The sequence below is a fragment of the Saccopteryx bilineata genome, chromosome 11, assembly GCF_036850765.1.
Source record: "Saccopteryx bilineata isolate mSacBil1 chromosome 11, mSacBil1_pri_phased_curated, whole genome shotgun sequence".
NCBI classification, from domain to species: Eukaryota; Metazoa; Chordata; class Mammalia; order Chiroptera; family Emballonuridae; genus Saccopteryx; species Saccopteryx bilineata.
This window is the reverse complement of record NC_089500.1, coordinates 26733004-26749627: the sequence shown is the minus strand read 5'-3', so window position 1 is coordinate 26749627 and position 16624 is coordinate 26733004. Positions and strand designations below refer to the sequence as shown.

At 38.0% G+C, this 16624-nt stretch overlaps 1 protein-coding gene and 1 non-coding gene across 5 annotated transcripts in view; both read left to right on the top strand.

Moving 5' to 3' along the window:
* The window catches only part of PIK3C3 (phosphatidylinositol 3-kinase catalytic subunit type 3), a 575824-nt gene that overhangs the window by 102530 nt on the left and 456670 nt on the right, over nucleotides 1-16624 (top strand). For 3 of the 4 annotated variants that reach the window (XM_066246827.1, XM_066246828.1, XM_066246826.1), the window contains exons 22-23: nucleotides 7474-7642; nucleotides 10574-10664. In XM_066246827.1, coding sequence (XP_066102924.1) covers nucleotides 7474-7642; nucleotides 10574-10664 — 260 coding nt within the window. Of the gene's footprint in view, nucleotides 1-160; nucleotides 344-7473; nucleotides 7643-10573; nucleotides 10665-16624 lie in introns of those variants that run through there. The other variant, XM_066246829.1, reaches the window with a different exon arrangement.
* On the top strand, nucleotides 858-1014 carry LOC136315849 (U1 spliceosomal RNA). Its single transcript, XR_010727628.1, has one exon. It is a non-coding gene; the product is annotated as a U1 spliceosomal RNA (small nuclear RNA).

Genomic DNA, 16624 nt, shown 5'->3' with positions numbered 1-16624 from the left:
TCTAAATTCTCTTGAGTGGCTCTTTATTTTAGTAGTATAGGAAGGTTTATAAAAGTGAAGCAGTCAATTTGATTATTGATTTAATGTTATTCTTCCTGTATTTTAGGGTAAAACTTGATATTTTTAAAATGTACTATATTTGTTTTATTTTTTCCTCAAGGCATAATAGAGTTGCTTACGATGTTCAGAATCTCACATGGAAAGAACTACTCACCGTTCAAATGGTGGTGCCTCCTCAGCTATTGCATTGAAGTTATTCAGTTTAGTAGATTAAATATGCTACAGAATCTAAGACTACAGCTTATTTTTCTAATGTGATTTTTTATTTTCTGGGAAATGAGAGAAAGGGATATAAAAACTTTTATGTATTCAGTAAGTACCCAGTAAGTGCTTTTAGAATGAATAAATAAACTAGTTTTTTTTTGTTGTTGTTGTTGTTTTGTCTTTTATCCAATCTTAGGGATTCCAGGAAAAATCTGTTTTTATTTAAATTTTTATTATTATACACTATAGACATACTGTTGTCTACCTGTTTGTCTACCGATTGTTTTTTCTCAGTTAATGTATGCAAAATGTACACAAAATAGAGCCTGGCACATAAGACATTCCCTTTTTATTTATAAATACAGTGCTCACAGAAATTAGGAGATATTTTATAGCTTCATATTCATTTTAAAATATTTCCTAATTTTTGTGAGCAGGATACTTTTTTAGTTTACTGATGATTACTTTAAATGTTTAAATAATAAGAAAGACTTGTTTAAATAATAAAACATGAATAGTTTTCTTTGTAAACATGATTTAGAATCTGATCTTATGCAAGTTTTTTGAATATTTAGTATCACAGAGTCTCCTCTATACTTGGCAGGGGGAGTGTAATGATCATGAAGGGTGTCTCCCCAGGTCAGCCTGTTGCACTCCAGGTGGCTGACCCCCCGCAATTTCCCCAAATGTGGGAAACTCAGTTGCGTAATTTATGGTAGTGGGGGGGACTGCCGGAGCACTTTACCCTTATTTTAAAAAAAGTCTTGATGTTTACTGAAACCTTAATGGTTGTTGTAAGTGTGCTTTGTTTGAAAAAGTTTGTTTTAGAAGAACACTGCTTCTCTTAAGAAGTAAAAAATGATAAGGTGGTATGCTCTGTGTCTATGGAGATGGATATTGCTTCATGGATAAAGTAGCTTAGGCTGGGCGATGAGGAAGGGGTTAGTTACATATGCAATGCAAATGGAGAGAAGCACCCGTTCTAGTAAAAGCTTAAGAGGCTAAAATAAAAAATGCCTTTGCAGCTGGTATGTCCCTAGGCTGGTTGGATTGAGGTCAGATTGTGGAGGGACGTCATTTCTGCCTCTGTTTGGATCACCTTTTATATGGCAAAACCAAATTCAGTCATTGAAGTAAAACTGTAGACGCAGATATTAAATTTTTTTATGTAAGTTTTCTTATCAGGTGATGAATTTCTTAATGCTGGTTAAACACTGTTTTGCTTTGCAATGAATAATTTTGGGGAAGGGTGTTCAATTTTAATTTACTTTAAAGAATTCAAATTCCACCATACACTGGCAGCTGTAAATCAGATTATTAAAAAGTTACTGCAGTTTCATAGTGACCCCTTGAATAAAAAAATGTGTGGAATTTTAATGTAACGGAGTTGAACAGTGTGGAAAAACTGTAAACGTTAGTGTTGAATATGAGTTGTAGTTCATTTAGGTGATTCATCTTGTCACTGTCCCCTCTACAGTGACCTAACTGAAGTTGAGAGTGTCTTTGTCGGTAGTAAGTAGAAGACCTTCATTTTCAGCCTGATGCGATTTCATGTCATTATTACCTGGAGAGGGAGTTAACATACAGACAGTTGGTCTCCAGGCTCAGTCTCAGAGGTTCTGACTGAGTAGGTGTGGTAGGATCTGAGAATTTGTTACACTGCCCATAATTATTTGAAAAGGGTATTAAAATTCTCCATTTTAAAAATCTGTATCTATGTAGAGGGGTGGGCTCTCTTCTTTTCCTTCAGTCCAAACAACATATCCTAATAGACTGAGAGGAGAAACAATAGGAGAATCCACCTGTTTGCTATTAACCCAGACATTAAAGAGATTAGCAAAATGTACAGCAATAACACTCTTTTCACTAAATTATTATTTTTAATTTAGAAAACAGTTTTTTTATAAATTTTTAAAATTTTTTATTTATTCATTTTAGAGAGGAGAGGGAGAGAGAGAGAGAGGGAGAGAGAGAGAGAGAAGGTGGGGAGGAGCTGGAAGCATCAACTCCCATATGTGCCTTGACCAGGCAAGCCCAGGGTTTTGAACCGGCAACCTCAGCATTTCCAGGTCGACCCTTTATCCACTGCGCCACCACAGCTCAGGCCAGAAAACAGTTATTTATACAAAAGTTATGTTAAAATGTTATTGACCTATTATTTTTAAATTAATTAATATTTTTAAAAGATCATGAGACCAAAACATTTAAAATTGTTGAATCAGGCCCTGGCCAGTTGGCTGAGCAGTAGTGTTGACCTGGCATGTGAAAGTCCTGGGTTTGATTCCTGGCCAGGGCACACAGTAGAAGTGACCATCTGCTTCTCCACTGTTCCCCCTCTCCTTTTTCTCTATCTCTCTTTTCCGCTCCCACAGCCAAGGCTCCATTGGAGCAAAGTTGGCCCAGGCACTGAGGACGGCTCTATGGCCCCCACCTCAGGCGCTGGAGTGGCTCCAGTTACAACTGAGCAACACCCTAGGTGGGCTGAGCATCGCCTCCTGGTGGGCATGCCAGGTGGATCCCAGTCTGGTACTTACAGGAGTCTGTCTGCCCCTTCTCCCCCTACCCAGCTTCTCACTTCAGAAAAATACAAAGAAAAATTGTTGAATCAAGGCCATTATATCTTTAGGGGGTTCCTGTTCTGCCTTAGACATTACACAATTCCTTAGAAGAAAAGAGTATTGCAGGGGAAAACTTCATTGCATCATTGACGGTAGAAAAAATGGAAATATAGATAACGTTTAACATTTGTTTTTCTTGAATGAAATACTGTCTAATCAAATACACTGTCTGAGTCATGATTTGTCCCCTTTTCATTAGTTACCAAAATTGTCACTATTCATAAGCCCTCTTTTAACAGTTGAATGTGAAATGATGATTAATTATCTGAAACATTTACCAAGTAATTGGAATATCTATACTCATCTGTACTTAATGTACATGTATCTTATTGTTCTTTGCTACCCAGAAACTATTATTGAAAAATACTGAATCATTACTATACTTTTAACTATAAGAACTAATTCTAACCAAGTATATCATAAGGTGTAACTAAACTAGTAAGTATTGGAGCAGTGGAAGTGTAGGTAGAGGGAGTATTTTTAATTCCAAAACTATAGGTTCCATTATATCAATAAATAGTTGTTTACCACTTCTTTGTTCTATGTCTTATGGTAGGGCACCAGGGAAGATAGAAATTCACATAAGAATAAAGACATTTTGCCTGACCAGGCGGTGGCGCAGTGAATAGAGGGTCGGACTGAGATGCACAGAACCCAGGTTCGAGGCCCCGAGGTCACCAGCTTGAGTGCATGCTCATCTGGTTTGAGCAAAAGCTCACCAGCTTGGACGCAAGGTCATTGGCTCAAGCAAGGGGTTACTCGGTCTGCTGAAGGCCCGCGGTCAAGGCATATATGAGAAAGCAATCAATGAACAACTAATGTGTCGCAATGCGCAACGAAAAACTGATGATTGATCTCTCTCCATTCCTGTCTGTTTATCCCCCCCCCCTGTCCCTGTGGAGGGGGGGGGTGGAGAAAGAATAAAGACATTTTTCAGAAAAGAGTAACATGTCAGATTGTATAAAAAACATTAAAGGGAAAGGGAAACTTACTCCGAAATAGTGTGTGGGAAGAATTTTTTAATTTGGGAATTTTGTGGGGTTTTTAAAAGTTAGGGTTAGATCATAGGGAGCAGAAGGAGAGAGTGAAATAAAAGGGAAATAAGCAGAGATATGAAAAGTGGAATAATTACAATACTGAGATGGCTCATGTTTAATTATTAGATAGACAAAATGGAAATTAAAACACTCTACTATTAAATACTATAATATTCAATAATATCTGTTCTCTTTAATACAAGAACTACAAATGTCTTGAGATACAATTTTAGAAATAAGTTCTTGTCACTTATGCAGCTAACAAAGACATTTAATTGATTCCTCTTATCCCCTTCGTCTTCCAAGTCAGGGACATAGGAGATAATTACAACCAACATTCAGTTTGTTTTCTATACACTTTACTTCTTGGCTGCTTGAGGTAATAATAAAGCCATACTTGAATTTCTTAATTAAACTTTTATGTAGCACATTTTAAAAATCCTTACAAGTTTCATCTACAGGTATTAACTTTAAAAGAGACATTCCCTTTGCTATGTAAGAGGATACGTTTTCTTGAAACATTAAGAGCTTCTTTTCAAAATACATGACTCTGTGCACTTGCAAAGCATAATAATGGTTTCATTGTTAGATACTGAATCTTTTATGCCTTATAATTAAGCAGTAATCCTGTTCTTTGAAAGTTTTCTTATAAGAAGAATAGAAATAGACTTCATTTGTTAGCAGCAATGCATAGCTGACATTGGAATTCCAATAATGCCTGTACTGAAAGGAAGAAAAATGGGACTGGGCTTCCTGTTAAAAGCATGGAGCCCACTACATAAACCGTATATGATGCCTGATACCGTTGGATGCTAGGATGTTGTGCTTCATTAGGGTGGCAGTTTTAAATCAAAAGTTGGTCAGATAGGTTATCTGCTCAAGTGCTGAGTATCACTAAGAATTATATTCAGCCTGACTAGGTGGTGGCACAGTGGATGGAGTGTCAGACTGGGACGCAGAGGACCCAGGTTCAAAGCCCCAAGGTCGCCAGCTTGAGCATGGGCTTACCAGTTTGAGCGCAGGGTTGCTGGCTTGAGTGTGGAATCATAGACATGACCCCGTGGTTGCTGGCTTAAGCCTAAGGTCGATGGCTTGAAGTCCAAGGTTGCAGGCTTGAGCAAGGAATCAGTCACTCAGCTGTAGTCCCTTAGTTAAGGCACATGTGAGAAAGCAATCAATGAACAACTAAGGAGCTGCAATGAAGAATTGATGCTTCTCATCTCTTTCCCTTCCTGCCTGTCTGTCCCTATCTCTGTCTGTCTCTCTGTCTCTGTCACAAAAGAAAAAGAGAGAGAGAGAGATTAGAAGATGGTGCTTTCCCAGTGAGTACTACAATTACTTAATCTTATTCTAAAACTAGTTTTTCATTTTTTTGGAATCATGGACTTGACTTGGGAATTTGGTGAACTCTGGATTTCCCCCCAGATTGAATTCATTGTGTTTAGAGACCTCTGGAGCCTGTTTTGGGATTTTAAAAGGTGTTTTGCAATAATGAGTAATACACAGAACTGTTTTAAATAGAAGTAAACCTCCTGTGTGGACATACTAAGTGAACTTCCTATGTGGACATACTGCATTTTATAATCTTAAGTATGTACAACATAAAGCCTGATATTAACTTCTTGTATATCTATCCTTGCATAAGTACAAAATAAAAACAGACATGAATTAAGTCATGTTACAAACTTGCAGAATTTAATCTAACGGCATGAATGTCAGACAGTAGTAAGGTAACATTCAGATGATCCAGATTTGGCCTCTGTTATTTTAATTATATATCTCCATGGAAATGAAGACAGGAATTTTTTTTTTTTTCCCCTGAAGCCGGAAACGGGGAGAGACAGTCAGACAGACTCCCGCATGAGCCCGAGCGGGATCCACCCGGCACGCCCACCAGGGGCGACGTTTTGCCCACCAGGGGGCAAATGGGCATTTCTCCTGTGTGCCCTGGCCGGGAATCGGACCCGGGACTTCTGCACGCCAGGCCGACACTCTACTACTGAGCCAACCGGCCAGGGCCAAGACAGGAAGATTTTAAAACACAACTCTTTATTATAAGAACTTTCAAGTTTCTAGAAGAAAATTACATCAACAATGTTTTTGAAGTGTTATGTAAACTGTAAATGTGAAATTGAGATGTTATTGGATAAATAAATGCAAAATAGCCATGTTCAATGTTCCTGTATGCTAGATATGATCCTAGATATCAGGACTATGAAAAAAACAAAACAAGATTTTTGATGATAAGATTTAATGGTTCTTTAACAGTTTCATGTGCAGAAGAGAAGTGAGCAAATAATTTCATACACTTGGCTAAGGTGTTTTAAAAGAACTAGGTCTACTTTATATCTTCTTATACATCACAAGATGCTTTGTGAATTCTATTGTGACTCGTTCTCTAAAGTGAACGAACACATTCTTACACGTCTGGTCTGTGAGGGTGGGCGACCCTTCCCGGGTTTGTCTTCATGGGCAGTGCAGCTGTGTCCAGCTGTGGGCAGGTATGAAGAGTGTGCTTGGGTTCTTAGTCTGCAGCTAAGGAGTGACATGAATTAGTTGGAAGTGGTTCAGATGAAATTAACAATATAATGTGAAATGTAAGAGATTGTTTGGTGGGGATGGTTAGGAAGGCTTCATCTTTAGGAATTCTTTTTTTTTTTTTTCAAATATAACAAGTCCAGGTTATCTTGTCGTTCAATTATGTTACATACCCATCACCCAAAGTCAGATTGTCCTCTGTCACCTTCTATCTAGTTTTCTTTGTGCCCCTCCCCCTCCCCCTTTCCCTTCCCCTTTCCCCCCTCCCCCCTCCCCCCGTAACCACCACACTCTTATCAATGTCTCTTAGTTTCACTTTTATGTCCCACCTACGTATGGAATAATGCAGTTCCTGTTTTTTTCTGATTTACTTATTTCACTTTGTATAATGTTATCAAGATCCCACCATTTTGCAGTAAATGATCTGATGTCATCATTTCTTATGGCTGAGTAGTATTCCATAGTGTATATGTGCCACATCTTCTTTATCCAGTCATCTATTGACGGGCTTTTTGTTTGTTTCCATGTCCTGGCCACTGTGAACAATGCTGCAATGAACATGGGGCTGCATGTGTCTTTACGTATCAATGTTTCTGAGTTTTTGGGGTATATACCCAGTAGAGGGATTGCTGGGTTTTCTGCTGTATGAAAGGTAGTTTGCTTAAACTTTAGCATGACAAATTTGCTACAAGATATTTATTTATGCTAATACATTCAAAAAAGTTGTTCAGGCTTTACTAACTTTGTGGAGATCTCAAAGTGGGATTTAAATTTTTAATGGTACTGTGGGATGATTATAAGCATACGTTCATCTGAATGAATGTGAATTGAAATGAACTAAAATATGTTCTCAAGGCTACTCCCAGCCTGGGGTGAGAAGGTCAACAACTTAATAGACTTCATCATGAACTAATATTCTCTATGAAGAGACACTGCTTTTCCAATGGTATAATATGTCCCCTTCCCAATTCCGTAAGAGAATTATGGAAACAAATGAGTTTCTTATCAACATCTAGGCAAACTCTTCCACATAGACTTTGGGTATATCCTGGGTCGGGATCCAAAGCCGCTTCCTCCCCCGATGAAGCTAAATAAAGAAATGGTGGAAGGCATGGGGGGCACGCAGAGCGAGCAGTACCAGGAGTTCCGCAAGCAGTGCTACACGGCCTTCCTCCACCTCCGAAGGTGAGTGCTTTGCCTGACATAGAAAAGGTGGATCGGTTTGTTTCACAGAGCCAGAGAAGTAGAGTCGTTTGAATGTACAGTCTTTAGCATCACTCTCTTTTAGAATGACACAGGCAGTACTGTTTCTTAATGTACATCTGATGTCTCTTTTGACATGCAGTCTGATTTTAAAGAAAAAAGAATTTCTTGCTTTCCACTCATTATCTGATTACTAAATGTCACCGAACGGGAAGCTGGCATTATATAAGCCAGGGAGGCAAACACAGAGGCTTCAAAATCAATGCGTTGAAATAATTTTTTTTTTAGTCTGTTCTGTGTTTTGACAGTGCTGGCTTAGGGAAGAGGCTGAGACACTTCCCATTGCCCAGGTCTCCCAGAGCCCAGCCTTGAAGGACTAATCACGTGGTGGGGTCATGCTCCTTCTCCTCTAGCCGACTTTCTGCTTCCGTATCAGTGAAGTGTTTAGCTGACTGAGGGTTATATTAATACAGTTATTTTTATTGTTGGCACTTTTATCAGCTTTAGTTTTGTTTGCTCTTTGGAAGTTTGTTAAATGAATGAAGAATATATGTTACATTACGATTTTGTCTGTCTTTAACACCTCATCAGTCATTCTGCTTTGGAAAAAATGTTGATTTTTCTCTATCCCTTTTTTTCCTCCAATGCCAGCATCTCTCTGCTTACTTAAGACTGAACATCATATATCACTAGGAAAAAAAAATAAAAGCTTCATTTGTTAAATTCAGGACATGGCTCTGATGATTAGTTAAAAATGACAGGATTATTTGACTCTTAACTCTGTTTTCCACCTAACTATGCAAAGTGAATATTCTTAGACCAGCTGATAATCCTAGCTCAGGAGACATACTGTATACCAGGGGTCCCCAAACTTTTTACATAGGGGGCCAGTTCACTGTCCCTCAGACCGTTGGAGGGCCGGACTATAAAAAAAAAAACTATGAACAAATCCCTATGCACACTGCACATATCTTAATTTAAAGTAAAAAAAAACAAAACGGGAACAAATACAATATTTAAAATAAAGAACAAGTAAATTTAAATCAACAAACTGACCAGTATTTCAATGGGAACTATGGGCCTGCTTTTGGCTAATGAGATGGTCAATGTGCTCCTCTCACTGACCACCAATGAAAGAGGTGCCCCTTCCGGAAGTGTGGCGGGGGCCGGATAAATGGCCTCAGAGGGCCGCAGTTTGGGGACCCCTGCTGTATACTCTTCCACATAAAAATATGACTGTAGCCTGACCAGGTGGTGGCGCAGTAGATAGAGCATCAGACTGGGATGCTGAGGACCCAGGTTCGAGACCCTGAGGTCACCAGCTTGAGCACCGATTCATCTGGTTTGAGCAAAAGCTCACCAGCTTGGACCCAAGGTCACTGGCTCGAGCAAGGGGTTACTCGGTCTGCTGAAGGCCCGCGGTCAAGGCACATATGAGAAAGCAATCAATGAACAACTAATGTATCGCAATATGCAACGAAAAACTAATGATTGATGCTTCTCATCTCTCTGTTCTTGTCTGTCTGTCCCTGTCTATCCCTCTCTCTGACTCTCTGTCTCTATAAAGAAATATATATATATAAAATATATATATATAACTGTAGACAGTTGCCTATTAATGTGGCTCTATCTTGTCTGTTTTGTAAATGCATTTCCATGTATTGTATAGTGGTTAGAACATAACACTCAGTGTATAGTTATTGAATGAGAACCTTCAGTATTTGTAAGAAAGCCCCCAGAATTTCTGCTTCCTATCTGGCATGAGGCTATGTTCCCAGGTAATGTTGATGCTGCTGGTGGCAGGAAATGGCTGTTCTGTATTAGTCAGTTTTAATTTTTATATTGACTCAGTAGACCTTCCTTGTTAACTTATTTTCTCTCACACATCACCAACTCTAACATACATTTTACAGACATGCATTTGACAATTCTCCTGAGTCCAGCTAAAAACGTTCATTGCCTGAAACCAAAGCTTTTACCCACATCATCTCCAGAGTCAAACCTGAATCTGCTTTTATCACTGGGGTGCTGAGGGGCCACTACACTACATGCATCACTGTTCAAGGACAGAGTGTTCTGTGTGTCGTGTGTACTTACGGACCCCTTTCCTCTCAAGACTCCACCTCTGGAAATGAACATTTGAAGTAGTAACTTTCTTTCTCTTAGTTTGGAGTAAGATGAAAAGTGTGAGGATTGATGAGGATAAATCTTTAGTTCTTGTCCAAGTCAGCATAATCCAAAAATGAAATATCTTGCCCATTTTTAATATAGTGGAATACTAGTTATTTTCTTCCTTATTTAATTTTTTAATTGATTTTAGAGAGAGAGGAACGGGGGGGGGGGGGGAGAGCAAAAACAGAAACATCAGTTTGTCGTTTCACTTTTTTATGCATTCATTAGTTGGTTCTTGTATGTGCCCTGCCCGGGGATCAGCTCCGCAACCTTGGCCTATCTAACCACTGTACTACCCGGCCAGGGGGCCTTTCTCCTTCAGTCAGTTGCTTATGTTCAGACCAGTCACTTGTAGTTTCAGAAATGGTGTTTAGTATCTCTGTAGGATACTCGTGAATGATTAGTGGGAAGGCAGGATTTCCCTTTCATTCATTACCCATCACACTGAGGTAGTCTTAAAGAGGCAGACTTTTGTCATCATTTAGCAAAGACAGATCTTCATTGCTTAGTAAAATGCTAATTGGGTATAAAGTAGATTCTCCTTGACCCCATCAGAAAGAATATACTCTCTAAAAAACTGAAAAAGTCAGTAGATGGTTACTCCAAAAGTTTGTTCCATGGGAATAATAGTAATTGTTATAAAGACTGAGACCACCACTATTTCTAGGAGTGTGCTTAATATGAGGAGAACTGCAGAATGACAAGGCATTGCTATTTCTTTTATTTCCCATTCTCCCTTAGGTATTCCAATCTGATACTGAACTTGTTTTCCTTGATGGTGGATGCAAACATTCCAGATATTGCGCTTGAACCAGATAAAACTGTGAAAAAGGTAAATTTTATACATCCTTGGACATTTCAGCCTACTTTTCATATATAAAAGATGTTAGAGTTTTAACAGCCCATTTCACCTTGTCCCAGCCCCTAGATTCTTAAGTACAGTGGTCCCTTGTCTATCGCGGGGGTTAGGTTCCAGAACCCCCCACAATAGGCGAAAATCTACGAAGTAGCAACCTTATATTTATTGTATTATTTATATATATTTTAAGGCTTTATAAACCTTTCCCACACGCTTATCAACCTTTCCCTCACTGTTATTAACCTTTACCACACTTATTTTGCTTATTTTACCGCAAAAATAATTAAAATAATAAACATATAAAAATACCTATAGACCACAAATCGCATGATACAGAATTAGATATATACAATTTAAAAATCTGCGATACAGTGAGACCGCGAAAAGTGAACCGCAATATGGCGAGGGACGACTTGTAATACAAATTAAGAAAGAGAACTTGTGGGCCTGACCTGTGGTGGTGCAGTGGATAAAGTGTCGACCTGGAAATGCTGAGGTTGCCGGTTCGAAACCCTGGGCTTGCCTGGTCAAGGCACATATGGGAGTTGATGCTTCCAGCTCCTCCCCCCTTTTCTCCCTCTGTCTCTTCTCTCTCTCTCTCTCTCTCTCTTTCTCTCTCTGTCTCTCCCTCTTTTCTCTAAAAAATGAATAAATAAAAAATAAAAAAATTAATAAATAAAATCTTTTAAAAAAGAAAGAAAGAGACCTTGTGTATAATTTTTTTTCATACCCTGGAATACAACAGCCTCTCAAGTCCTCTACAGTCAGCTCTGTCCCCTTCCCTGTTCATACCCACCGTCACGTGACTGGGTCACTGTATTTAGACAGAAGCTTTCTACCACAGGCCTTATGCTTTGTCTTGAAACATTTAGCTCTTTACCATTCCTAATAGAATACCTGGCTCCTGGGGCTCCCAGGCTAAGCATGCTAAGGATCAGAAATAAAATATTCTAACCACATAGAGGAGAAAACAGCCTTTTTTTATGTATCCTGCCCATCCACACCCATGGTTACAGGAATTTCTTACTGTATTAGTAAAGTAGAGACCTGCTTTTCACTCAGCCTGCAGAAAGAACAAAGGAGAGCCGTCACGTAAGTGAAGGGTTATTCAGAACTTCTTACGTTGAGTTTCAGTGAGAGACAGGAGGAAGGGCAATGGATTTGAAGATTTTTGTCCAAATCAGTTTCTGGCTCTGGATTCATTGAGAGGGAGGGGAGTGATGTAAAGCAATTTATTTACCCAGAGATAGCAGAAGGTGATCTAAAATATCAATATGTTTATCAATATTGAACTTCAAAGAAAGACTGTATAGTTTTTTAACTAGTAGAAATACAAAACTACTAAAGGGCAATAGTGTTGTCACATAGAATTTCTCTGGGGTTGAAAATAGTAATTGGCACCAAAAGCCGTAAGTTCTGACATAACTGATCCTGTTCATTATTAGAAAGATTCCCTTCTGGACTGAACAGTGTCTTAGTCCATTCAGGATATGATAACAAAATACAGGTGGCTTATAATCAACAGAACTTTACCGCTTACAGTTCTGCAGGCTGGAAATTTGAGATCAGGGTGGCCAGCATGATCAAGTGAGGAACATTTTGAGGTCTTATAGCTTCACATGATGGAGTGATCTAGGGCATTCTGTGCTGTCCCATTCAACAGGGATTCACCCTCTGACCTAAGCACCTCCCAGCGGCTTTACTTCCCAATACCATCACATTGGGCATCATATTTCAGCATGGATTTGTGGGAAGCACAGATATTTAGACCATTGCAAACATGAATGAGGTTAATCTTTTTTACCTAATTTTGTAAGGTTTTAGAAAACAATGAGATTTTAACGTAAATATTTTATTGTTTAGCCATTTAAGAAAATTATGTTTTTATTAGGATTTCAATTATTGATACTATTTTATCCAAGAAGCACCTTTATAACCCCTTGTAGAAATAGACTACTTACTACACTAGTTTTTGCCATGGCTAATTTTTGTCATTTTATTTATATTTTTATTGACTGCAGTTCATCATCAAGAAATATACTGCTCACAAAAATTAGGGGTATTTTAAAATGAATATGAAGTGATAAAATATCCCCTAATAAAAATATCCTCACAAAAATTAGAGGATATTTTATCACTTCATATTCATTTTAAAATATCTCCTAATTTTTGTGAGTAGTATGTAATTTGTTGATGAAAATTTCCTTAGCAATAATTGATGGCTGCCCCAGATTTCAAATGTTTTCTTTCTTTTTTCTTTTGCATTGCTATACTTAGTGTCTATTTTGCTGTTTATTTTAAACTCATTTATCTCTATCATATGTTCACTTTTCCCTGGCTTCACTTGTGTTCAGAAAACATTCATGAAAGTTCTAACAATATTTGTCAAACTGAGTCCTCCAATTTCTCCTGCCAATTAAGTTATGTTGTTCTTGTTTTTATTAGATCCTTTGTTCCATCCAGTTTCTCTTTTAGGAAATTCTGATCTTACTAAGGACAGTGCCCTTTTGTTACCAGCGGTCTTTATTGCCCTATTTTTCAACATATGCAGCAAATCATTTTATAAAAACAACAACACGTTCATTAGTCGTATTTCTTTTGACTAGTACTCCCAAGTTGTTTATTCTAGTTTCAGTGAAGTGGACCCTGAAAAAAGTTACTGCACCGGATTTTTCCCCAAAAGGGTATTTCAGAAAAGGTTTATTTGTTTTCTATTGCTTTATCAAGAATATGATATAATCAATGTCATCATAAACTTGTCAATAAACTCATAATAATACTGGGAAGTTATGCTGGAAAGGCAAAAATTTGTTTCATATTGGTTGGCTTTTTAAAGAAATAGAAGTAGATTTTTATACTTTGAAATAACAATTGAAGTCTTACAACTTGGATAATGTTAGCACTGGCCTCGTGAGTGGAAGTCAGTGAAAGAAACAGAGCATACTGTTGAGGCTAAAGTCTTCAGAGAAGTACAGATTACTAAAATTATTTGAGTAATCCTAACAAAGTACAAAAATATTTTTCTGTTTTCATAACTTATTTTAATATATCAAATTTATTCAATTTTTGGAAACTGATTACGTATATAGGGAATGTATATATTTGTTAATCAGTTTGTTTATTTCTTAGAAAACACAATTGCCCAAAAATGTGAGATGGTGGGTCACAATTTAAAACCTATAATCATCACAAACATCAGTGAGTAATCGGTAGTTGATTAGTGTGCCACTTGTTGCTTGAGGCTGTGAGAAGTAAGCAGTCTAATACAATTAATACACATTGCCTGGCCAGGTGGTAGGTAGCACAGTGGATACAGCATTGGCCTGGGACGAAGAGGACCCAGGTTCGAAACCCTGAGGTTGCCAGCTTGAGTGCGGGGGTCGCTGGCTTGAGCCCAAAGGTCACTGGCTTGAAGCCCAAGGTCACTGGCTTGATCAAGGGGTCACTGGCTTGTCTATAGTCCCAGTCAAGGCACATATAAGCAAGTCATCAGTAAGCAACTAAAGTGTTGCAAAGAAGAATTGATGTTTCTCTTCTCTCTCCCTTCCTGTCTATCTGTCCCTGTCTGTCCCTCTCTGTCTCTCTTGCTAAAAAAAATAATCCATACTGATAAAAGTGAGGTTTTATAGTGCTAATATAACTAAAGTGTAGTGGATAGACTAATCTCCATGAATAGTAGTTTTTTCTCAATAACTATTTTATATGAATTTAAATCATAGAAGATACAAATACTCATGTATCAAACACCCATTAAAAACCAACCATATTTGGCCCTGGCTGGTTGGCTCAGCGGTAGAGCGTCGGCCTGGCATGCGGGGGACCCGGGTTCGATTCCCGGCCAGGGCACATAGGAGAGGCGCCCATTTGCTTCTCCACCCCCACCCCCTCCTTCCTCTCTGTCTCTCTCTTCCCCTCCTGCAGCCAAGGCTCCATTGGAGCAAAGGTGGCCCGAGCGCTGGGGATGGCTCCTTGGCCTCTGCCCCAGGCGCTAGAGTGGCTCTGGTCGCGACAGAGCGATGCCCTGGAGGGGTAGAGCATCGCCTCCTGGTGGGCAGAGCGTCGCCCCTGGTGGGCATGCCAGGTGGATCCCGGTCGGGCGCATGCGGGGGTCTGTCTGACTGTCTCTCCCCGTTTCCAGCTTCATAAAAAAAAAAAACAAAAACAAAAAAACCCCAACCATATTTAACAAATGTTAACACTTTGCCCTTTAAATCCTCTTTTATTAATGAGTCAAAATACTATAGTTAGGGTCGAATTGCTCTCACCTGCATTCCTGTATCCCAAAGATAATCCTTCTCCTGCAACATGAGTATTTCCTTTCTTATTTTTTTCATAACTTTGTTCATTCACTCAACAGAGGTTATTGAGATGTTACTATGTGCCAAGCACTGTCTCAGTATCTGAGTTACAGTAATAATAAAAAAAAACTTCCTGCCTTTATGGAACCTACCTTCTAGTAAGGGAAATAGATCAGAAACATGATAAAGTAGGTAAAATATATAGGATATTAATACCCATTAGTGTTATAGAGAAAAGAAAAACAGAGAGAGGGACATAAAATGTTGGGTTGGTAGTGGTGGTGTAATTTTAGGTTTGATGGTTACTGAGAAAGTGTGTGTCAGCCCTTTTTGAAATTAAAAGGAGATATTTCATAAACCTGTGGAATGGAAATAAGACTTCTTAGGCAACTTCTAGAGAATATACTAGTAAGTGAAGAAAAGTTAATATATTTGAGGTAAAAAGAACATGCATTTCCCAGCAACCATCTATTAGGGGGAGTGTGTTGGAAGAAGATAATTGCCTATCTTTAAGATATTTTAAACCTTTCTCAATGCTTTTTTCACTCCTGTGCTCCTTTAAATCCATAGTAAAAAAGAAACCTAAAAACTGTGGTAACAAGTTTATTCAAAGTATTTTAACAACCTAATACTGTTTTGATTAAGAATTCAATGGACGTATTTCTTCTCTAAACTGATCTTCTTTTTTTTTTTTACTAAACCTTAAAGCAAACAAGTTATATATATTACAGGCAGCTAGAAATTATCTGACGACCTATTTCAAATAATCTGTCAAATCAAATTAACTTGCTACCTGTAAGATGAATAAACATACAAGCTGTAATATGCATGATAGAATTTGGGCAATGTAAGTTTTTTCTTTATCAGTAATCATGCGCCTTCTTACAGAGAATTTTTTACAGCATTATATTTTAGCAGTAGTTGGATTAGGGTTGATTTTATCATTTTTCTTTTTATAATTACTCTTTAAGTTCTTTTTTATCAAGTAAGTTTTTTTTATCCTGATGCAGTTCAAGTGATCCATTGAACACAGCAAGAAAATCATATTTAGATTAAAACTCTTCCTTTCACCTTATGAATGAAAACTGTGCCGTTGTTTTAATTACTTTTATGATTAAATTATTGGGAAATGAGAACAAGGAAAAACATTTTTCCTAATTCTAACAATTTGAGTAAGAAGAATTTAAAATGAAATCTTTTTATTATTTTAAGGAAAGTTACTATTATATCAGAGATGCTAAACACTAATTTTAAGCAAAAGCCTTCTTTTTATGTTAATGAATGTTAACTTGGTCTTGTAATGGAGTATTTTGAACTTTCAAAGGGAAAGGTTAAATATTAGGTATAAATGAAATCACTGCCCATTATAAAAGATAGTATAATTTAATCTAGAAATGTGTTGTGGGGTTTTTTGTTTGGGGAATAGCTCCCCATACACCATAATGGGGTGGGTACAAAAAAAGTATACATCAAAATGCTAATAAAGACAAAATTTAATACTATTAACTGGAGTGTTGGAAGGGGCGTATGGGTGTGTGTGTGTACGCATGCACAGAGCTTATGTGATTCCAGGATGGTTTAAGAACTTCAGGCCAAATCTGTGGGTTTTATTTTAATTGAAATTCATGTTTCATA